The sequence below is a fragment of the Somniosus microcephalus genome, chromosome 3, assembly GCF_052327205.1.
Source record: "Somniosus microcephalus isolate GS21.2 chromosome 3, FLI_Smic_1.0, whole genome shotgun sequence".
Lineage (NCBI taxonomy): Eukaryota > Metazoa > Chordata > Chondrichthyes > Squaliformes > Somniosidae > Somniosus > Somniosus microcephalus.
Window position 1 is genome coordinate 9,065,797 of NC_140989.1, and position 24,862 is coordinate 9,090,658.

Genomic DNA, 24,862 nt, shown 5'->3' on the forward strand with positions numbered 1-24,862 from the left:
TCTGTGTACTTTCAGCAATCCTTCTCGCTGCGTTATGCCATCTCATCTCACATTTTGGAATTGTACAGCATTTAATCAGGGCTTCCCAATAACAAATGTGCTCAAATGTTTCTGGGATTTGTGTAAGCCACGTTATTAAAATGTGACTTGGAAAGGCTGTTCCCATTCCAGAAAGCAGGCAAGAAGCAGGGGGTGATACTGAGGTAGCCACGTTCCTACAACACTCTTGCTTTTCAAAAGGAAGCAAGAATGGATTTAGAATTCCTGAAACAAAAGCACATTGTGGAAAAAGGCAGTGGTGCAATATTCACAGAGAACACAGTGGGCTGCATTTTCCCTTCGGCCCGAGAGTTTCCTCCCCTTAGAGGAGCGGGTGTAAAAATCACAGCCAATAATGTCCTTGGGTTGGTATCTGCCCCAACAGCTGCTATGAAAGTGTGACTTCAAGATCGATACTGCAACAACAAAAACTGCCATGAAACTGCACGTTACAGATGAACCGAGACCAGACTCTCTCAAGTGAGCATAACCTACGTGGAACGTAGAAAGTAGAACAGCAAAACAAGGTCAAATGAACCCTTGCGTTTGGAACATGAGGTACGTTTTTTCCACCGTGTTTTTGCACAGCTTCATCTGCAGTTTGAACGTCTCACTGAAACCGCAAGGGCTTCTTATCTGAACAGAATGGCTTCCACAAAAAAATTGCAAGAACTCTGCTTTATTATAGAAAAAAATAGCAAGACTTTTGAAAAAGCAGTAATGCGAATTTAGCACACCGCACACAACTCAACTCCTCTTCTGGCTCTCTGCTCACCCAACTCAGTGGAATCAGGTCCTTTTGGCTTAACAAAGGTGCACCTGCCATTGCTAACCAGTTGTTGGGGTTAATTCCTATTGTTACAAGAGAGGGTGATAAGCTCTTTAGATGGAGGTCCCAACAGCAGCTGACCTATAAGCCTGGGTCGCTGTTGCCAATGCAGCTCCAGGAGCTCAAGGCCTTTACATTATAGACTGTGTGCCTACCATGCATCTGCTGCAAGGGCACTCCTCCAATGTAAAAGAGCCCTGCTGTGTTTGAATGCCTGGGAAACTGAAGCCGATTCTGCACTAATGCAGGCCAACCAGTAAAGAGTCAGAAAATGCTGCCACCCTACTGCAAGCGGTGCACTAATTCAAGTTAATTTCCAAACCACACAAGGGCAAAGAGCAGCGTTGCACTTCTCCACAGGGCCCAAAGCTGCAGATTTACCCCATGCCAGTGGAGTGGTCATTGTTGATACCTGGTGTATATCCCAGAGGTAAATGTTACATTGGCCAGTGTACCCATTATTGATGGAGCACTGGGTAGGGCAAGTGGAACCAAGGCTGTGGTGTCCGACATTTGATTTGATTTAAAATACAGGAAACTCTTTGGTATCCGGCACCGACGGGACCGGATGGTGCCAGTTGATTAAAAATTCTGGATGATGGAGAGGGTTATCTACCGAGGCTATTTTTAACAAACAAAGAGTCAGACTCCTGTTATTGAGGTGTTCGGACTTCCAACAGCGCCAAGAAGCCGAGTAGTGGCAGTTTGGAGAACTACCCCCGCTGACTAACTCGGCCACCGCTGGATACTCGGACTCGGCAACATTTCCAGTTATTGAGGTGTTGTTTTCGGAGTCTGAATTTTGCCGGTTAATAGAGAATTCCGGATATTTAGGTGCTGTTTAAATGAGAGTTTCCTGTAATGATCCTCAAGGGCAAAGCAATGAATACAAAAAAGAGAGAGCAGAATGCAGCTCTTAAAAAGGTCTTCAGAAGGTACCCATTAAAGCTGGGCTCGCATATCACTTTACTGATCACCTCAATCTAAAATCCTTCAGTGTTTCACTAACTTTTGGTACTTGCATAATTGCCAATACAAAAACCCAGAATATAACCCTTCCACCAAACAAACACTCCAACTCTGCCAACAGAGGTGCCGATAGGTACAGGAAACATGACACACTCCAAGCACAACCTTTAAGCACTTCCACTGCAATTCTTTCACAGCTGTGCAACGCCCCCGCTCTGCTTCAGCTTTCTAGGATTCCGATTAGTATCAATGGCACTGCCAAGCAACACTCGGTCCAATTCTCTTTCTAACTCAATTCTTTAGTTGATCATAATCAACCAGTTTCTTCTGCACTTGACTACAAACAGCTTTGTGTAACGGCGATCCAATTAGCTTGTGCACAAATATCTGCCAGTAAATAATTTTTTCCCCCTCTTCAATTAATCAGAGTTAAGGAGAAATTAGCTCTTTCTATTCAGTTATAAGCTGCTCCCCGCAGTCAATACCCACAACATTAATCATCAGAACAAGTTGTACAGTGGTCACATCACCAGCTACCTGTACAGAAACTCAGGTGGCAGGGTAAAGAATGAGGGAAGCAGTGTTGGAAGTATATTGCAAAAATCGGATTTATACAAAAAAAAAACCTGTGTACTTTAAATTGTCAGCATGTCCTTTAGTCACTGCCTACACTTTAAGAGTGACGAGTCTCTTTAATGGAGTTTGACACACAGACTCGCGTGCCACACACTGGCCCCTCACTCAGTCGGTGAACTCCACACCATTAGATCAGGAAGATGATGTTATCGGACACCATGATCTGGTTGTCTTCCTGCATCTTGTCGAGGGCAGTCTGCACCTCCACATCGGAAAATGGTGCCTCGTTACCTTTGTTGATGGACGCCATCAGAGTCTGCATCCCAAGGGACTGAGCATGTGCAGTCTTGAAAGCATCCAAGAGAGCAGCTTTGAACTCTTTGAACCTGTGACAGGATTAAAGAGAGGGTTAGAGCCACTGAAAAACACACAAGTGCAGATACCCTCAGCAGCAAGTATGATCCAAGTCCAGTTATCCAATCCAGAAGGAGCACAGCAGTGCTGAGCCAAGACCACTGAACCTGTGCCGGCGGTGAAGTACGCAGCACCGTGCTGCTACCACCAGGTGCTTGTACTCTGTGCTCCTTTCCTCCGTTCCTTGTGTCTTCTATTTGCCAACTAAAGGGGCCGACAGGTGAGCTCCAGCAAGGCCTCTGCTGTTCAGGTTACAGCGGCCCCAAGTCTCAATCCTCATTCCAATTATTTCTACACTAACCTCTTTAGTTGTTTGCACTAAGACGACCTAGTGTGACCCCTTACCCTCTGGTCTTCTGCATCCAAGTCCCCGCCGACACACTGGAACATGGATTGGTAGTGCGAGTTTGTACTTGCACCCAAGTTCGTGCAGTTAGAAAATCTGTAAACACCTTAATTTTATCATCAGTCATCGTTGGACTCCAATTTTCAATCTCTCTGTTCATCTGGCTCTTCTGAACTTATATTCCCTCCGAGATGAATCAAATCTGGAATTAACCAACAAATTTAACTGGAGGCTCCTTCTGCTCGCAGTGCTCCTTTATTCAGGCCAGTTGGATTGCTGCGATAGTTCTCCCTCCCCAAGTAAGGTCAGGGAGTATTTGCATACTACCCATAACATACTATTTAAAGAAAACTGCCCATAGGGCAAACCGTTTCAATCATTTATCCACATTTCCCAACACTGCTAAAAGTACTCTAACCGAAAGAGCACAGAAGTGTCCATATTGTTCCCGGTGATGAAGGAAAACAAGACAGACAGAGCCTGTTTAGCACCAAACCAATCGCACATTTGTAAATTCAGGGGGAATTACCAAGTCTCACTGTGCTGATAGACTGACCTTTGTTCACTCAACTCAGACTTCTTGGCAGTTCCATCACTCGTGTCCATGCGCTCCTCTGGTTCTGGGGTCTTTGGAGTGCGTGGCTGGACTGGGGGGAGGGGGGGAAACAACAGATTGTTTTACTAACTTAGTTGCACACGTTCCCTTTATATATCCAACCTAAAGCCTCAAGACGTAACCGATCCTTTGTTCAGGGTGGTGACAGTCAGGCTTCAATCTCCCACGTTCCTCATCTGACCTGCGTCAAACATGCTGCAGCATCTCCTTAAAGGGGAAGAAAATTCATACCTAGGCACAGACAGTTATTGTCCCTCTAGGACAGATCACCCACCTCACCGCCTGGTGGTCAATCAGAGATATTATTGTCCCTCTAGGACAGATCACCCATCTCACCTCCTGGTGGTCAGTTAGAGAGACAGTTATTGTCCCTCTAGGACAGATCACCCATCTCACCGCCTGGTGGTCAGTTAGAGAGACAGTTATTGCCCACCTAGGACAGATCACCCATCTCACCGCCTGGTGGTCAGTTAGAGAGACAGTTATTGCCCATCTAGGACAGATCTCCCATCTCACCTCACCTCCTGGCAGCCGAAGGTTGAAAGCCGGGTGAACCCAAAGATGTTGTCAGATTTACAGGACGTTGTTAACGTGGGGCTCCCGTTCCTCTAGCAAGAGAGCAGAGATTTCCCAACTCAAACCCTCGCACTGTCTTGGGACACAATTCATTGAAATGCTTTGAGTAAAAAGCAAAGGGCACTATAACTAGTACTCAACATCTGAAGTGTAGATTTAAGATTCAGAGCTCCCTTGGAGTTTTTTGAAGACCCACAAAAACACACTCTTGCTGTGACTTAGTTCCGGTCTAAGGTCTACTGCCCTGCCATTGTGACTAGATAGATTTTCAATTGGCTTATATGGCAGTGGTATTATGAGAAAACATCAGTGCATTGGCTAATTAATCTCAAAGCTGGCTAATTGTCCTTTCAAAACCCACATATAAACCACTATCCTGGTTGCCCAAAGTTTCAGCGAGCACAGAGCCAGGTCACCTCTACGAAAACAAAGCCACAAACACAGTCAGTCTCCCCGCTCTACACTTCATTCCCAGGCTCCCCACCGAGGTACAATAGCAACCCACTTACTGTCCGCAGTCAGTCTCCCCGCTGTACACTTCATTCCCAGGCTCCCCACCGAGGTACAATAGCAACCCACTTACTGTCCGCAGTCAGTCTCCCCGCTTTACACATCACCCTAACTCACAGACTCCGCACTGAGGTACAATAGTAACTGAGGCCAAATACAAGAACTTACCCTCCGGAGTCTCCCCCTCAACATCACTGAAGTCGTAGGGATCATACTGCTCGCCCTCCTTCGGCTCCCGTCTCCGCTTCCTGCCCTCACTGTCTTTAGCTCGAGTCTTCCTCCTGAGAGGGGTGGAATCGAGAGCTTTAGTGCACTGGCTAGCAAACAAAGGAGATCCCCCATTTACTGTCTCACCAACCGAGGCAAGGCTTTCAGTTTTTGCTCGGGTGGGGGTTAATAGCGAGGGAAGAGAAGGCGGATATTCATCCGTATTGATCACAGGCAAAAAGGTCACATCGAGCCTGCACCGCCCCAATCTCACAAAAATGGCCATTACATTCAGATTACTGATCTAGTACGAATTTCATTCTTCAAATGGAGGCACTCTTCACAGTGAAAGAGTGGGCCTAGCCAGGACAGAGTTAGCTCCTGCAGCACGCAGAAGTCAAGAACAATGAACGGCTAAACTAGGAAAGAGACACTTTATGGGCCTTTGACCGGGGAAACATTTTATTGCTGCACACACACAAACAAATGGATTAATAGAGAGCGCCTAAATTTGCCAGAATTCTCTGCACGTTCCCTCACCATGCGGGCCCCTTACCTCTTCTTGCTGTCTCCGTCTTCCTGGCTCACCTCTTCCTCCTCCGTTTCCACGTCACTCTCCTCCTTGCGACGTTTCTTCTCTTTCTCCAAAACCTACACGAAACAAACTGCAGCATGAGAGCTCGGTGGCCTGCTGGGGATGTGGAGCTTCTGCTGAAGTGGGGTCTCGCGGTGTATAAACAGGCCTTTGGTATGAGGAGCAAGGTCGGATCAACAACATATTCCGGCTGCTCCGGTTATTATTTGTGCGGCAGCATTCCAGGGATGGGAGAACACTGGCCCTTTCTCTAGCAAGTTAACACACAGCTCAAAGGTTTAACCCAGATTTTTCTTCCATAATAATTACATGATGTTTAACTGAACGCCGTTTCCGAACATACTGCAGCTCTCTCTGTGTACATCACCAGCCTGATGATCTGATCTTATCGGAGCAGGATAATAATTTCCACTGATGCATGTGACAGACAGAAAGAAAAAGGCACCATTCAATTAAACTAAAAATCCACCGAATGCAGGAATAAAAACTAAAGTGTCTCACTGCTTCAGTACTTTATGCTACTTTCCCTGTTGCTGCCTCTAAAAAGCAACAGGGGAGAGAAGAGTGTGGGAGAGGTTCACATCATTGGCCTCAATAGCAGGCCTGGGCCACAAGAGGTCCAACTGAGGCAGGAATTCTGCCAGGAACACTGGGTCTCTGCTCAGCGTTACAGCACAGGAGGCCATTCTGCCCGTCGAGACCGTGCTGGGTCTCTGCAAGAGCACTTCAGCTAGTCCCACGCCCCCATCCTTTCCCCGTAGCCCTGGAAATTTGGTTCCTTCAGATACTTGTCCAATTTCCTTTTGAAGGCAGTAATTGAATCTGCCTCCACCGCCCTTTCAGGCAGTGCATTCCAGATCCTAACCAGTCGCTGCGTAAAAAAGTTTTTTTCTTACATCACCTTTGGTTCTTCTGCCAATCCCCTTAAATCTGTGTCCTCTGGTTCTCAACCCTCCGCCAATGGGAACAGTTTCTCTATCTCTACTCTGTCCAGACCCCTCATGATTTTGAACGCCTCTATCAAATCTCCTCTCAACCTTCTCTGCTCCAAGGAGAACAACCCCAGCTTCTCCAGTCTCTCCATGTAACTGAAGTCCCTCATCCCTGGGATCATTCTCGTCAATCATTTCTGCACCTTCTCTAAGGTCTTCACATCCTTCCTAAAGTGCGGTGCCAGAATTGGACACAATACTCCAGTTGAGGCCGAACCAGTGTTTTATAAAGGTTCATCATCATAACTTCCTTGCTTTTGTACTCTATCCCTCTATTTATGAAGCCCAGGATCCCGTAGCTTTTTTAACCACTTTCTCAACCTGCCCTGCCACCTTCATCGATTTGTGCATATATACCCCCAGGAATAGGAAGATAGAACAGATGAATGTGTGGCTAAAGGGATGGTGCAGGAGGGAGGGCTTTAGTTTCCTGGATCACTGGGTCTGCTTCTGGAAAAGGTGGGACTTGTACAAGTCGGACGGTTTACACCTGAACCAGAGGGGAACCAATATCCTTGCGGGGAGGTTTGCTAGCACTGCTGGGGGGGGGTTTAAACTAACTTGGCAGGGGGATGGGGTACAGAGTGGAGCTATAGTAGGGGGTGATTTACAGCCAAATACAGAGGGAAAAACAAGTCAGCTGGGAAGGCAGAGCAAATATGTGAAGGCAAAAGAGAATATGGCAGGGCTGGAAGGCATTTATTTTAATGCAAGGAGTCTTGCAAATAAGGTGGATGAACTGAAGTTGTTGTTGAACACATGGGAGTACGATATTGTTGCTATCACGGAGACATGGTTGAGGGAGGGTCAGGACTGGCAGCTCAATATTCCGGGGTATAGAATCTTCAGGCGAGACAGAGGGGGGTGTAAAAGGGGAGGGGGTGTTGCAATGTTAATTAAGGAGTCAATTACTGCTGTAAGGAGGGATGATATATTAGCGGGTTCCTCTAATGAGGCCATATGGGTAGAACTTAAAAACAAAAAGGGGGCAAGCACTTTGCTGGGAGTGTACTATAGGCCCCCAAACAGTCAGGGGGAGATAGAGGGACAGATATGTAGGCAAATCTCAGAAAAGTGCGAAAATAATAGGGTAATAATAGTGGGGGATTTCAACTTCCCCAATATAAATTGGGATAGTCAGAGAGTGAAAGGCTTAGAGGGTGCAGAATTCTTAAAGTGCATCCAGGAGAGCTTTTTGAGCCAACATGTAGAAAGTCCTACAAGAGAGGGGGCGGTACTGGACCTAATTCTAGGGAATGTAGCCGGGCAAGTGGTGGAAGTGTCAGTAGGAGAGCATTTTGGCGACAGTGACCATAATTCGGTGAGATTTAAGGTGGTCATGGAAAAGGACAAAGACGGCCCGGAAATAAGGGTTCTAAATTGGGGGAAGGCCGATTTTAATATGATAAGGCAGGATCTGGCCAAAGTGGACTGGGAGCAGCTACTTATAGGAAAATCCACATCAAAACAGTGGGAGACTTTCAGAAGGGAAATAGAGAGAGTACAACGCCAACATGTTCCTGTAAAGGTCAAGGGTGGGACCAACAAGCAAAGGGAACCTTGGATGACAAGGGATATACAAAAATGCATTAGGAATAAAAGGGGGGCTTTTGGCAGTTACAAAAGACTAAAGACGGAAGAAGCCCTAGAGGAGTATAAAAAGTGCAGGGGCGTACTTAAAAAAGAAATTAGGAGGGCGAGGAGGGGCCATGAAATAACACTGGCGAGCAAAATAAAGGAAAATCCTAAGATGTTTTATCAGTATATTAAGGGCAAGAGGATAACCAGGGAAAGGGTAGGGCCCATTAGGGACCAAAGTGGCAATCTGTGTGTAGAGCCAGATGAGGTAGGCGGGGTTTTAAATGAATTTTTTGCATCTGTGTTCACTATGGAGAAAGACGATGCATAGAAATCGGGCAAGGGGACTGTGACATACTTGAACATATTAGCATCGAGAGGGAGGAGGTGCTAGCGGTTTTAGCAGGCCAAAAAGTGGATAAATCCCCAGGCCCGGACGAGATGTATCCCAGGCTGCTGTGGGAGGCAAAGGAGGAGATTGCAGGGGCTCTGACACAAATTTTCAGAACCTCTCTGGCCACAGGGGATGTACCAGAGGACTGGAGAACAGCTAACGTAGTACCATTATTCAAGAAGGGTAGCAGGGATAAACCAGGGAATTACAGGCCAGTGAGCCTAACATCTGTGGTAGGGAAATTATTGGAAAAAATTCTGAGGGACAAAATTAGTCTCCACTTGGAGAGGCAAGGATTAATCGGGGATAGTCAGCATGGCTTTGTCAAGGGTAAATCATGTCTGACAAATCTGATTGAATTTTTCGAGGGGGTGACTAGGGGGGTGGATGAGGGAAATGCTGTGGATGTGGTTTACATGGACTTCAGTAAAGCTTTTGACAAAGTCCCGCATAGGAGACTGGTCAAGAAGGTAAGAGCCCATGGGATCCAGGGTGCCTTGGCGCGTTGGATCCTAAACTGGCTGAGTGGCAGGAGGCAGAGGGTGATGGTCGAAGGTTGCTTTTGTGACTGGAAGCCTGTGTCCAGTGGGGTACCTCAGGGATCGGTGCTGGGTCCCTTGTTGTTTGTGATCTACATAAATGATTTGGATGAGAATGTAAAAGGTATGATCAGTAAGTTCGCAGATGACACGAAAATTGGTGGGGTGGTAAATTGCGAGGAGGAAAGCCTCAGGCTACAGAACGATATAAACGGGTTGGTCAGATGGGCGGAAAAGTGGCAAATGGAATTTAACCCTGAAAAGTGCGAGGTGATGCATTTTGGACGGACAAATAAGGCAAGGGAATACACAATGAGTGGTAGGACCCTAGGAAGTAGAGAGGGTCAGAGGGACCTTGGTGTACATGTACATAGATCCCTGAAGGCAGCGGAACAGGTAGATAAGGTGGTTAAAAAGGCATATGGGATACTTGCCTTCATTAGCCGAGGCATAGAATATAAGAGCAGGGAGGTTATGATGGAGCTGTACAAAACGCTGGTGAGGCCACAGCTGGAGTACTGTGTGCAGTTCTGGTCGCCTCACTATAGGAAGGATGTGATTGCTTTGGAGAGGGTGCAGAGAAGATTCACCAGGATGTTACCTGGGATGGAGCGCCTCAGCTATGAAGAGAGGCTGGACAGGCTGGGGTTGTTTTCCTTGGAGCAAAGAAGGCTGAGGGGGGACCTGATTGAGGTGTACAAAATGATGAGGGGCATAGATAGGGTAGATAAAGAGGAACTTTTCCCCTTAGTAGGGGGGTCAATAACAAGGGGGCATAGATTCAGGGTAAGGGGCAGGAGATTTAGAGGGGATTTGAGGAGGAACTTCTTCACCCAGAGGGTGGTTGGAATGTGGAACTCAATGCCTGAAAGGGTGGTAGAGGCAGGAACCCTCACAACATTCAAGAAGCATTTGGATGAGCACTTGAAATGCCATTGCATACAAGGCTATGGACCAAATGCTGGAAAATGGGATTAGACTGGACAGGGATGGATGGGCGGCGCAGACACGATGGGCCGAAGGGCCTCTTTCTGTGCTGTAAAACTCTGACTCTCTCTGTTCATGCACCCACTTTAGGATTGTACCCTTTAGTTTATATTGCCTCTCCTCATTCTTTCTACCAAAATGTATCACTTTGCACTTTTCTGTGTTAAATTTCATCTGCCATGTGTCCACCTATTCCACCAGCCTGTCTATGTCCTCTTGAAGTCTATCACTCTCCTCCTCACTGTTCACTATACTTCCAAATTTTGTATCATCAAATTGTGCCCTGTACACCCACATCCAAGTCATTAATATAGATCAAGAAAAGCAGTGGTCCTAGAACCGACCCCTGGGAACACCACTGTATACCTTCCTCCAGTCCGAAAAACAACCGTTCACCACTATTCTCTGTTTCCTGTCACTTAACCAATTCCGTATCCATGTTGCCACTGTCCCTTTTATTCCATGGGCTTCAACTTTGCTGGCAAGCCTATTATGTGGCACTTTGTCAAACACCTTTTGGAAATCCATGTACGCCACGTCAACCGCATTAAACCTCATCAACACTTTCTTGCCTCATCAAAAAACTCAATCAAGCTGGTTAAACACGATTTGTCTTTAACAAATCTGTGCTGACTTTCCTTAATTAATCCACACTTGTCCAAGTGACTGTTAATTTTGTCCCTGATTATTGTTTCTAAAAGCTTCCCCACTACCGAGGTTAAACTGACTGGCCTGTAGTTGCTGGGTTTATCCTTACACCCTTTTGTGAACAAGGGTGCATTTTACAATTCTCCAGTCCTCTGGCACCACCCCTGTATCTAAGGAGGATTGGAAGATTATGGCCAGTACCGCCGTGATTTCCTCCTTCACTTCCCTCAGCATCCTAGGATACATCCCATCTGGTCCTGGTGACTTATCTACTTTAAGTACAGCCAGCTTTTCTAGTACCTCCTCTTTATCAATTTTTATCCCATCCAGTATCTCTTCTACCTCCTCCTTCACTATGTCTGTGGCAGCATCTTCTTCCTTGGTGAAGACAGATGCAAAGTACTCATTTAGCACCTCAGCCATACCCTCAGCCTCCATGCATAGGTCTCCTTTTTGGTCCCTAATCAGCCCCACCCCTCCTCTTACTACCCATTTACTATTTATATGCCTATAGAAGACTTTTGGATTACCTTTTATGTTAGCTGCCAGTCTATTCTCATACTCTCTCTTTGCCCCTCTTACTTTCTTTTTCACTTCCCCTCTGAACTTTCTATATTTAGCCTGCTTCTCACTTGTATTCTCGACCTGACATCTGTCATCAGGGACTGCGGGGAGGATGAGCAACCTGGCCACAGCACCCTGGAGCGGGGGGCCATTCAAGTGGGGGGAGTTAAAAGAAATGTTGTAGTGGTAGGGGATAGTATCGTTAGGGGGATAGATAAGGTTCTATGCAGCAGAGAGCGAGAGTCCCGAAGGCTGTGTTGCCTGCCCGGTGCCAGGGTTAAGGACATCTCCTCTGGGCTGGAGAGAAACTTGGAGTGGGAGGGGGAGGATCCAGTTGTCGTGGTCCATGTTGGTACCAACGACATAGATAGGAAAAGGAAGGAGGTTCTGCTGAGGGAGTTTGAGCAGCTAGGGGCCAAATTAAAAAGCAGAACCACAAGGGTAATCATCTCTGGATTACTACCTGAGCCACGAGCGAATTTGGCTAGGACAAATAAAATTAGAGAGTTAAATGCGTGGCTCAAAGACTGGTGTGGGAGAAATGGGTTTTGCTTCCTGGGACACTGGCACCAGTACTGGGGCAGGAGGGAGCTGTTCCATTGGGACGGGCTTCACTTGGCCAGTGCTGGGACTAGAGTCCTGGCGGATCATATAACTAGGGCTGTAGAGAGGGCTTTAAACTAACTAGTGAGGGGGAGGTTCCTAGAGAGCAAATAATAAAAATGACAACAGAGAAGGTCATAGACTTAGGTAGCAGTGGGGAAATTAAAAACCAGAGCGTGTCAGGAAGGGGCAGAAGGTATGGAGTAAAAGGTAAAGTAATAAAAAGGGCAAAAGCAGGAACTAAGTGTCACAAAACATCTTTGAAAGTTCTCTATCTGAATGCACGTAGCATTCGTAACAAAATAGACGAGTTAATGGCACAAATAACTACATATGGGTATGATCTTGTGGCCATTACAGAAACATGGCTGCAGGGTGACAATGCCTGGGAATTAAACATACCAGGTTATTTAACGATCAGGAAGGACAGGCAGGAAGGAAGGGGAGGTGGGGTGGCTATGTTAATAAAGGAAGGAATCACTGTAATACAGAGAAATGATATTGGGTCAAAAGATCAGGATAATTAAACAGTTTGGGTGGAGGTAAGGAATAATAAGGGGAAAAAAACACTAGTGGGCGTAGTCTATAGGCCTCCGAACAGTGGCAACTCTGTTGGACGGAGTATCAATCAGGAAATAATTGAGGCTTGTAATAAGGGAAAATCTATAATTATGGGGGATTTTAACTATCATATTAATTGGACAAATCAAATTGGGCAGGGCTGCCTTGAGGATGAGTTCATTGAGTGTATTAGGGATGGGTTTCTTGAGCAGTATATAACTGAACCGACCAGGGGGCAAGCAACCTTAGATCTGGTCCTGTGTAACGAGACAGGATTAATTAAAAATGTCCTAGTAAAGGATCCCCTTGGAATGAGTGACCATAACATGGTTGAATTCCATATTCAATTAGAGGGTGAGAAGGTTGGATCTCAAACAAGCGTGCTAAGCTTGAATAAAGGAGACTATGAAGGTATGAGAGCGGAATTGAGTAGAGTGGATTGGGAAAATAGATTAAAGGGTAATACATGATCAGTGGTGTACACTTAAGGAGTTATTTTACAACTTCCCAAAAAAATATATTCCACTGAGAAGAAAAGGGTGTAAAAGAAAAGACAGCCATCCGTGGCTAAGTAAAGAAATTAAGGATAGTATTTGACTAAAAACAAGGGCATATAAGGTAGCCAAATCTAGTGGAAGGATAGAGGATTGGGAAAACTTTAAAAGACAGCAAAAAAACAAAGATAGATTATGAAAGTAAATTAGCAAAAAATATAAAAACAGATAGTAAGTGTTTTTATAGTTATATAAAAAGAAAAAGGGTGGCTAAAGTAAATGTTGGCCCCTTAGAGGATGAGACCGGGAAATTAATGGTGGGAAATATGGAGATGGCAAAAACACTGAATGAATATTTTGTATCAGTCTTTACAGTAGAAGACACGAAGAATATCCCAACACTGGACAAACAGGGGGCTATAGGGGGGGGAGGAGCTAAACACGATCAAAATCACTAAGGAAGTGGTACTCGGTAAAATAATGGGACTCAAGGCGGATAAATCACCTGGACCTGATGGCTTACATCCTAGGGTCTTGAGGGAAGTGGCGGTAGGGATTGTGGATGCATTGGTAATAGTTTTCCAAAACTCCCTGGACTCGGCAATGGTCCCGGCAGACTGGAAAACTGCTAATGTAACACCCTTATTTAAAAAGGGCAGTAGACAGAAGGCGGGAAACTATAGACCGGTTAGCCTAACATCTGTGGTAGGTAAAATATTCGAGTCCACTATTAAGGAGACAGTAACAGGACATTTGAATAATCATAATTTAATAGGACAAAGTCAGCATGGTTTTATGAAGGGGAAGTCATGTTTGACAAATTTGCTGGAGTTCTTTGAGGAAATAACATATAGGGTGGATAAAGGGGAACCAGTGGACGTAGTGTATTTAGACTTCCGAAAGGCATTTGACAAGGTGCCACACAAAAGATTATTGCTTAAGATAAAAAATCACAGGATTGGGGGTAATATTCTGGCATGGATAGAGGATTGGCTATTGATACGCTTATCAATTATTCCATAAAAGGCGATGAATTAGGATAGTAATGAAAAGGTTTTTATTAACTAAAGAACAGAGCATGCCTCTCGTGGGCGACTGGTTCCAAGAAGGAAGTGGGCTGCCGAGCAGCCACCTTTATACCAGGTCACGTAGGCGGAGCCAGCTGAGGCATGCATTGGTACACAGTGAGTAGCAAGAGGTAACAATGTGCCAATAACGATAACAGTAGTGAACCACAGTGAACAACAATGAAAACAATAACAGTGGTTTACTGTGGTAAACCACGTTCACTATCGTATCACTGTTAGTAGTTAGCACTGTTCACCACTGTTCGTTATAACTGTATCACTGACCACTATTGTATCACGGTACGAGGTCGCCTCTTGCCACACTGCTATACCTGGGATGACCACTGCCGACTCCGCCTTGGCTCCACCCACCAGGCCAGGTATAAAGGTGAGCGACTGGCTGGTATTCCTCCTGCTTGGATCGGATCACCCACGAGAGTGGGCTCTGTTATTTAGTCAATAAAAACCTTTAGTCACCTTCGTAACTCTTCGCCTTTTATTGGAGGAATTGATAGGTATATCAATTTTATTGACTAAATTAATGATGTCCGACAACGAGTCACAACCGGCGGAGGAGCCACCAGCGCAGCTCCCAGGAGCACAGCCACACCAGCCAGCTTGGCTGCGAGCCCTCAGACCGCCGTACCTGGACCTGAACCCACGAGCAGCAAACTCAGCCGCAGACTTTAAACACTGGCTGGTCTGCTTCGAATCATACCTGAGAGAATCCAGCGTCCCTCAGGCATCCAAACTAAGTGTCCTGCAGGCACAACTGAGCCCGAGAGTATACACTCTCATCGAGGACATGACTACCTACGAGACCGCCATCAACCTGCTGAAACAGAAGTACCGGACCCCGGTAAACTACATGTACGCTAGGCACCTCCTAAGATCACGGCCGCAACAGCCAGGAGAATCAGTAGCCGAATTCTCACAGGCGCTATATGCACTCGCCAGGAACTGTGACTTTAAATCGGTGTCGGCAGCCGAAAATACTGAAGATAATATCCGCGACGCATTCCTGAAAGGCCTACGGTCCGAGTACTCACGGCAAAGACTGCTGGAAGCTAAAGACCTCAGCATGGAAAAAGCTGAAGCCCTCGCTATCTCCCTGGAAGTGGCCCACCAAGATCAGGAAGCATTCACCAGGTACTGCTCGCGACCCTGGGACTCGGGCCCGACCCCTACCACAGCACCCTTCCCAGCGCCGCCCCCGGGACCTACCTCTGCGTCGGCGTCCCGGACACGACCGGCCCCGCCACCCCCGGCACCGGCCCCGACATCGGACATCCGCGATCGGGCCGCCGGCTGTTTTTTTTGTGGCCAGGAGAAGCACCCGAGGTCGCGCTGCCCAGCCAAGAACTCCATATGCAAAACCTGCCTGAAGAAAGGCCACTTCTCCAAGGCATGCAGGAGCGGATCCTCAGAGGCCAGCAGTGCCGCATGCGAACTATGGGGGCGGCCATCTTCGTTTAGGGCAACTGAGGCCAGCATCCCCACACATGAGTCATGGGGGTGGCCATCTTTGTTTAGGGCAACTGAGGCCAGCATCCCCACACATGAGTCATGGGGCGGCCATCTTTGATTAAGGCAACCGACCCCAATAGTGCCTCATGGGGCCCTACCTCGTGGGAGACGCCATTTTACTCACCACGCCCGACCGCCTCGCCCGCAGATGACAACGACTCGCTCAGCTACACACTAGCTTCCGTCACCCTGGACCAAGCCCGCCCGCACCATCTGTCCAAGTCAATGATGGACATCAAAGTGAACGGCCACGCCACGACCTGCCTGTTCGACAGCGGAAGCACGGAGAGCTTCATCCACCCAGACACGGTGAGCCACTACTCCCTCTCTGTCCTACCAACGCGCAGCCGAATCTCGATGGCATCGAGGTCCCACGCCACGGACATCAGTGGCTACTGTGTCGTGACCCTGTCGGTTAAGGGCACGGAGTATAAAAACTTTAAACTCCTCGTCCTCCCCCATCTCTGCGCTGCCGTCCTACTAGGGCTGGACTTCCAATCCCACCTCCAAAGCGTAACCCTAGCATACGGTGGACCCCTCCCCCCACTCACAGTCAACAACCAGCAAACGTTAAACCGCCCACCGCGTAACACCTGCAGCCTCTCCACCCTCAAGGTCCCGCCACCCTCTCTGTTTGCTAACCTTACCCCTGACTGCAAACCCGTCGCTACCAAGAGCAGGCGGTATAGCGCCGGGGACAGAGCCTTCATTAGCTCTGAGGTGCGGCGCCTCCTGAAAGAGGGCATTATCGAGGGGAGCAGCAGCCCCTGGCGTGCCCAGGTCGTAGTCGTAAAGACCGGCGATAAAAACCGCCTGGTCATCGACTACAGCCAGACCATAAACAGATATACCCAGCTGGACGCATACCCCCTCCCCCGCATATCTGACATGGTCAATCAGATTGCACAGTATAAAGTATTCTCGACCATCGACCTGAAGTCGGCCTACCACCAACTCCCTATCCACCCTGAGGACCGCCAGTATACCGCCTTCGAGGCGAATGGGCGCCTATACCACATCCTTAGGGTCCCCTTCGGTGTCACTAATGGGGTCTCGGTCTTCCAAAGGGAGATGGACCAGATGGTTGACCAGAACGAACTGCAGGCTACATTCCCCTACCTAGATAACGTCACTATCTGCGGCCGCGACCGGCAGGAACATGACGCGAATCTGGAGAAATTCCTCCGTACGGCCCAACCTCACCTACAATAAGGAGAAATGCGTGTTTAACACCACGCGCCTTGCCATCCTCGGCTGCGTAGTGGAGAACGGAATCATCGGCCCCGACCCAGAAAGAGTGCGCCCCCTCATGGAGCTACCCCTCCCCCACTGCCCTAAAGCACTTAGGAGAACCCTGGGGCTTTTCGCCTACTATGCCCAATGGGTACCCAATTACGTGGACAAAGCCAGACCCCTCCTGAAAGCCACTTCCTTCCCCCTCACGGAGGAGGCGTGCGCGGCCTTCTCCCTCATTAAGGGAGACATAGCCAAGGCCACGATGCACACAGTGGACGAGTCCATCCCCTTTCAGGTGGAGAGCGACGCATCCGACTTCGCCTTAGCCGCCACCCTAAACCAGGAGGGGAGGCCAGTGGCCTTCTTCTCAAGGACCCTACAGGGCCCTGAGATCCGACATTCGTCGGTCGAGAAAGAGGCCCAGGCGATCGTGGAGGCAGTACGGCGCTGGAGGCACTACCTGGCAGGCAAACGATTTACCCTCCTCACCGACCAGCGTTCGGTGGCTTTCATGTTTAATAACAAGCTGAAGGGCAAAATCAAGAATGACAAGATTTTGAGATGGAGAATCGAGCTCTCCACCTACGATTATGAGATCTTGTACCGGCCAGGCAAGCTGAACGAATCCCCTGATGCCCTTTCACGAATGACATGCGCCAGCGCGCATATCGATAGGCTTCAGACCCTCCACGACCAGCTCTGCCACCCCGGAGTCACCAGACTCTACCATTTCATTAAGGCCCGCAACCTGACCTACTCCATCGAGGAGGTCAGGACCATGACCAGGAACTGCCAGACCTGTGCGGAGTGCAAACCGCACTTCTATAGGCCGGACCGAGCAAGCCTGATCAAGGCCACCCGCCCCTTCGAGCGCCTGAGCATCGACTTTAAGGGGCCCCTCCCGTCCTCTGACCGTAATGTGTACTTCCTCAACATCGTTGATAAGTACTCCCGTTTCCCCTTTGCCTTCCCCTGTCCCGACATGACCAGTAGCACGGTCATTAAGTGCCTGAATGCCCTCTTCGCCTTGTTCGGGTTCCCGAACTATATACACAGCGACCGGGGCTCCTCCTTCATGAGCGAGGAACTCCGGCAATTCCTCCTAGAGAGAGGTATTGCAGCAAGCAGGACCACCAGCTACAACCCCAGAGGTAACGGTCAGGTGGAAAGAGAGAACGCGACGGTATGGAAGGCCGTCCTCTTAGCCTTAAAGTCTGAGGGCCTCCCAACCTCCCGCTGGCAAGAAGTCCTCCCGACAGCGCTGCACTCCATCCGGTCATTACTTTGCACGGCCACTAACACCACCCCCCATGAACGAATGTTCGTTTTCCCCAGGAAGTCGACTACGGGAACCACTCTACCAACCTGGCTGACCGCCCCGGGGCCGGTCTGGCTGCGGAAACACGTGAGGACCCATAAAACGGACCCCCTGGTCGAGAGGGTGAACCTCCTGCACGCCAACCCCCAGTACGCCTACGTGGCGTACCCAGACGGGCGGGAGGACACTGTCTCCCTACGAGACCTCGCACCCTCAGCCGATCCGGAAACACCGCCACCACCCCCCCCCAACCTCAGTCCAGGTAGACGGCATGCCGGAACCCCACGAGCCCTCGCCGACCACGCAAACACCAGCATCAACACCGGATAAGGCAACGCCACCGCTGCGGCGATCGGAGAGGCTTACGAAGCCTCCGGACAGACTGACCTACCAGAATTGGTAGTACACTTCACCCCGCCGGACTTAATTCTAAACAAGGGGTGAATGTGGTAAACCACGTTCACTATCGTATCACTGTTAGTAGTTAGCACTGTTCGTTATAACTGTATCACTGACCACTATTGTATCACGGTACGAGGTCGCCTCTTGCCACACTGCTATACCTGGGATGACCACTGCCGACTCCGCCTTGGCTCCACCCACCAGGCCAGGTATAAAGGTGAGCGACTGGCTGGTATTCCTCCTGCTTGGATCGGATCACCCACGAGAGTGGGCTCTGTTATTTAGTCAATAAAAACCTTTAGTCACCTTCGTAACTCTTCGCCTTTTATTGGAGGAATTGATAGGAACTTTTAGCACACTTCACCCCTTGTTTAAAATTGAGTCCGGCGGGGTGAAGTGTGCTAAAAGTTCGTGTAGGTAAGTCTATCAGGAGGCCTTGTATGCCATCCTGATCGTCGTAGCGGCGGCGGTGCAGTATCCAACGTCGAATCTGTTGGCTGAGTTGTCAACGAAGGGTCCTGGGGCTCCGGCATGCCGTCTACAGGGGTTGGGTTGGGAGAAGTGGTGGAGAATAACGGTGGTGATTCAGGGGCGCCCGAGGGTGCGAGGTCTCGTATGGAGACCATGTCCTCCCGCCCGTCTGGGTATGCCACGTAGGCATACTGGGGGTTGGCGTGTAGGAGGTTCACCCTCTCGACCAGGGGGTCCATTTTATGGGTCCTCACGTGCCTCCGCAGTAGGACGGGCCCAGGAGAAGTCAGCCATGTCGGTAGCGAGGTTCCCAATGTGGACTTCCTGGGGAAAACGAACATTTGCTCATGAGGGGTGGCATTAGTGGCAGTACAAAGCAGTGACCGGATGGAGTGGAGCGCCGCAGGGAGGACCTCCTGCCAGCGAGAGGTCAGAAGGCCCTTAGATTTTAAGGCTAAGAGGACGGCCTTCCAAACCGTCGCGTTGGTGGTCCTGCTCGTAGCAATACCTCTCGCGAGCAGGTACTGCCGAAGTTCGTCGCTCATGAAAGAGGAGCCCCGGTCGCTATGTATATAGCTAGGGAACCCGAACAAGACGAAGAGGTCATTCAGGCATTTGATGACCGTGGTACTGGTCATGTCTGGGCAAGGGATGGCAAAAGGGAAACGGGAGTACTCATCAACTATGTTGAGGAAGTACACGTTGCGGTCAGAGGAAGGGAGAGGCCCCTTAAAGTCGATGCTCAAGCGCTCGAAAGGGCGGGTAGCCTTGATCAGGCGTGCTCTGTCTGGCCTATAAAAATGCGGTTTGCATTCGGCACAGGTTTGGCAGTTCCTGGTCATAGTCCTGACCTCCTCGATGGAGTAGGGCAGGTTGCGGGCCTTAATGAAGTGGCAGAATCTGGTGACCCCGGGGTGGCAGAGGTCATTGTGGAGGGTCCGCAGTCTATCAACCTGCGCGTTGGCGCATGTACCTCGTGATAGGGCATCTGGGGGCTCATTGAGTTTCCCAGGCCGGTACAAGATATCGTAATTGTAGGTGGAGAGTTCAATTCTCCACCTCAAGATCTTGTCGTTCTTGATTTTGCCCCTCTGCTTATTATTGAACATAAAAGCAACTGAACGCTGGTCAGTGAGAAGGGTAAATCGTTTTCCGGCCAGGTAATGCCTCCAGTGCCGCACCGCTTCCACAATAGCCTGGGCCTCCTTTTCGACAGAGGAGTGTCGAATCTCGGGGCCCTGGAGGGTCCTTGAGAAAAAGGCCACGGGTCTCCCCGCCTGGTTAAGGGTTGCAGCTAGGGCGAAGTCGGACGCATCGCTCTCCACTTGGAAAGGGATGGACTCATCCACTGCGTGCATTGTGGCCTTCGCAATATCACTCTTGATAAGAGTGAAGGCTGCACCCGCCTCTGATGTCAGGGGGAAGGAGGTGGACTTGATGAGGGGTCTGGCTTTGTCTGCACAGTTGGGCACCCACTGAGCGTAGTAAGAGAAAAACTCCAGGCATCTCTTCAGTGCTTTTTGGCAGTGGGGGAGGGGGAGCTCCACAAGGGGGCGCATTCTGTCGGGGTCGGGCCCAATGACTCCGTTCTCCACTACGCAGCCGAGGATGGCAAGGCGCGCGGTGCGAAACATACATTTCTCCTTATTGTATGTTAGATTCAGCCGCTGGGCCGTACGGAGGAATTTCGCTAGATTAACGTCATGGTCCTGCTGGTCGTGGCCGCAGATGGTGACGTTATCCAGATAGGGAAAGGTGGCCTGCAGCGCGTTCTGGTCGACCATCCGGTCCATCTCCCTTTGGAAGACCGAAACCCCGTTGGTGACGCCGAAGGGAACCCTAAGGAAGTGGTAGAGGCGGCCGTTTGCCTCGAAGGCAGTATACTGGCGGTCCTCATGGCGGATAGGGAGTTGGTGGTATGCTGACTTAAGGTCAATGGTGGAGAATACCCTGTATTGCGCAATCTGATTGACCATATCAGATATGCGGGGAAGCGGGTATGCGTCCAGCTGGGTGTACCGGTTTATGGTTTGGCTGTAGTCAATGACCAGGCGGCGTTTATCGGCGGTCTTAACGACTACAACCTGGGCTCGCCAGGGCTGGTGCTCCCTTCGATAATGCCCTCCTTCAGGAGCCGCTCCACCTCAGCGCTAATAAAAGCTCTGTCCCCGGCGCTGTACCGCCTGCTCTTGGTAGCGATGGGTTTACAGTCACGGGTGAGGTTAGCGAACAAGGGGGGGGGGGGGGGGGGACTTTGAGTGTGGAAAGACTGCAAGTGGTGCGCGGCGGGCGATTTAAAAGCTGTTGGTTGCAGACTGTGAGTGGGGGGAGGGGTCCACCGTATGCCAATGTGACACTTTTGAGGTGGCACTGAAAATCCAACCCTAGCAGAACGGCAGCGCAAAGACGGGGCAGGACAAGAAGTTTAAAATTTTTATATTCGGTGCCCCTAACCGAAAGGGTCACCACACAGTAGCCGCCGACGTCCGTTGAATGGGACTTGGACGCCATAGAAATCCGATGGCGCGTTGGCAGGACCGTGAGGGAGTGGCTACGCACCGTGTCGGGGTGAATAAAACTCTCCGTGCTCCCGCTGTCAAACAGGCAAGTAGTGGCGCGGCCGTTTACCATAATGTCCATCATGGACCTGGACAGATGATGAGGGAGAGCTTGATCCAGCGTAACGGAGGCCAGTGTATGGCTGAGTGAGCCGATATGGTCGGCAGACGAGACGGTGGTCGAGGCCGGAGACAAAATGGCGGCGGCCATGATTCCGATCCCCACGCGGCCGGAGGTGCACAAAATGGCGGAGAAGATGGCTGCCCCCACAGTTCACACGCGGCGCTGCTGGCGTTCGCGGGTTTCCCTCTGCAGGCGTTGGCGTAATGGCCTTTCTTCCTGCAGCCAGAGCAGGTAGCAGTCTTCGCCGGGCAGCGCGCTCTAGGGTGTTTTAACTGGCCACAAGTAGCATTTTTGGGCCTGGTTACGGGACATCGTTGCAGAAGTTGGTACCGGGGGCGGCGGTCCCAGTTGATTTCGGGACATTGCTGCAGTAGTTGGTACTGGGGGTGGCGGTCCCATGTCCCAAGGTCGCGATGGCCATGGCGCGGCACCGTTACGTGAGTATGCTTCGAGGTTTCGGTGGGCCGCATCTAGTGAGAGCGCGAGGGCTACGGCCTTCTTCAGGTCGAGCTCCTTGCTTTCGAGCAGTCTCTGCCGGGAGTAGTCGGACTGGAGGCCCTTAACGAAGGCATCACAGATAAGTCCCTCCGCGTGCGCCGCAGCCGTTACCGCCTTACAGTCGCAGTCCCTGCAGAGTGTCTGTAACGCCCGTAAAAATGCCTCTACCGATTCCCCCGGTTGCTGCCTGCAGGATCCCAGGAGGTGTCTGGCGTAGATCGTATTCACTGGGCGAGAGCAGGTCGAGAGCCGCCGTGTACGTAGTAGCGTCCCGGATGAGTGTATATACTTGAGGGCTCACCTGGGCGGTCAGAACTTTTAATTTGTTCTCCTCCGATGTCACGGCGGAGGCTTCTAGGAAGGATTCAAAGCAGCTCAGCCAGTGTTCGAAATTGGTAGCTGAACCCGCCGCTTGAGGGTCGAGGTCCAGGCATGCTGGTCTGAGGGCTCGCAGCAACGCCTGGTTGTTGTTGCTGCTCAGGTCCCGACATTTTAATTTTAGTTAATAAAATTGATACGCTTATCAATTATTCCATAAAAGGCGATGAATTAGGATAGTAATGAAAAGGTTTTTATTAACTAAAGAACAGAGCATGCCTCTCGTGGGCGACTGGTTCCAAGAAGGAAGTGGGCTGCCGAGCAGCCACCTTTATACCAGGTCACGGAGGCAGAGCCAGCTGAGGCATGCATTGGTACACAGTGAGTAGCAAGAGGTAACAATGTGCCAATAACGATAACAGTAGTGAACAACAGTGAACAACAATGAAAACAATAACAGTGGTTTACCACAGCTATCTAACAGAAGGCAGAGAGTTGGGATAAATGGTTCACTCTCAGACTGGCAATCAGTAACTAGTGGTGTTCCGCAGGGGTCAGTGATGGGTCCCCAACTCTTTACAATCTATATTAACGATTTGGAGGAGGGGACCGAGTGTAACATATCAAAGTTTGCAGATGATACTAAGATGGGAGGGAAAGTAGTGAGTGAGGAGGACATAAAAAACCTGCAAGGGGACATCGACAGGCTAAGTAAGTGGGCAGAGATTTGGCAGATGGAATACAATACTGGAAACTGAGAGGTTATGCACTTTGGCAGGAAAAATCGTAGAGCAAGTTATTATCTTAATGGCAAGAAACTGGAAAGCACTGAAGTACAAAGGGATCTGGGGGTCCTGGTGCACGAAACTCAAAAGGTTAGTATGCAGGTGCAGCAAGTGATTAAGGCGGCCGGTGGAATGTTGGCTTTCATTGCTAGGGGGATAGAATATAAAAATAGGGAGGTATTGATTCAGTTGTACAAGGTATTGGTGAGACCGCACCTGGAATACTGCGTACAGTTTTGGTGTCCATACTTAAGAAAGGACATACTTGCTCTCGAGTCAGTACAAAGAAGGTTCACTCGGTTAATCCCGGGGATGAGGGCGATCTTATTGAAACATATAAGATTGTGATGGGGTTGAATCGGGTGGATGCGGGGAGGATGTTCCCGATGATGGGTGAAACTAGAACTAGGGGGCATAGTCTTCGAATAAGGGGCTGCTCTTTCAAAACTGAGATGAGGAGGAACTACTTCACTCAGAGGGTGGTAGGCCCATGGAATATGCTGCCCCAAAAGCTGTAGAAGCTACATCATTACATAAATTTAAAACAGAAATAGACAGTTTCCTAGAAGTAAAGGGAATTAAGGGTTACGGGGAGCGGGCAGGAATTTGGACATGAGTCTAGGTTCGGATCGGACATGGCCCTGTGGGTAGCGGAGCGGGCCCAGGGGCCGTGTAGCCTGATCCTGCTCCTATTTCGTGCGTCTAATTCTGTTAGATTCAGGAGATGGTTCTGTGATAGTGGATTGGCGGTTAGGATCAGATCAGCCATGATCTTATTGAATGGCGGAGCAGGCTCGAGGGGCCGATTGGCCTACTCCTGCTCCTATTTCTTATGTTCTTATACGCGCTCTTAGTCTGCTTCATCTTACTCTCTCTCTTTCATCATCCAGGGAGCTTGGACTTTAGTTGCCCTACCTTTCCCCCTAGTGGGAATGTACCTTGACTGTAGCTGAACTATTTCCTCTTTTTTCTAATTGCAAGGTTGCATCATGGCCCGAGTGTGGGGGGGTGGGAGGGAGTCTGAGCCAATGAACTACATTTCATCCAAATGCTACAACAGCCGCCAGCATTTAAAGAGATTTAAAATCCAGGAGACAGCATGTATAAATGTTCTGGTGTTGGTAATGGATGGGGGGAGGCAGACTGTCCCTTTGGACGCCTTTGACAAGTATAAATTAAATCTCAGACACCTTCAATCTCAGTGACCGAGCACGGGGCATTTTAAAAAGGTAGTTTTTCAGTAATTTCTTCATTATAGGGTCAAAGAGAGAAAGACATTAAAAGTTTAATGGGGCCACAACACAATGGGGGTATAAAACAGCATTGTGCAATACATTAACCAGTCGCCAAATGTGGCTCATTGGGAATCCAGGTGCATTTCTGATTAGTAAATCAAGAATGAGTAACACACAGTTGTTGATCGTGTAATCTCAATACTCATTCAGTGTGCATGTGAACTTTGACCTTTGTTGGTATAAGGAAAAGCAGAGTGAGCAAGGTTTTAGATCACCGAGTGCTTCA

General features: G+C 49.4%; 1 protein-coding gene across 2 annotated transcripts in view; it reads right to left on the reverse strand.

Moving 5' to 3' along the window:
* Positions 1 to 702: 702 nt before the first annotated feature.
* Positions 703 to 24,862, reverse strand: part of mcm3 (minichromosome maintenance complex component 3) — a 95,170-nt gene continuing 71,010 nt past the window's right edge. For both annotated transcript variants that reach the window (XM_085979058.1, XM_085979050.1), the window contains 4 exons: positions 5,639 to 5,733; positions 5,044 to 5,156; positions 3,730 to 3,820; positions 703 to 2,799 (listed from right to left, as the gene is read on the reverse strand). In XM_085979058.1, the coding sequence (XP_085835184.1) occupies positions 2,601 to 2,799; positions 3,730 to 3,820; positions 5,044 to 5,156; positions 5,639 to 5,733 (498 nt within the window). In that variant the 3' untranslated portion in view covers positions 703 to 2,600. The remainder of the gene's footprint in view (positions 2,800 to 3,729; positions 3,821 to 5,043; positions 5,157 to 5,638; positions 5,734 to 24,862) is intronic.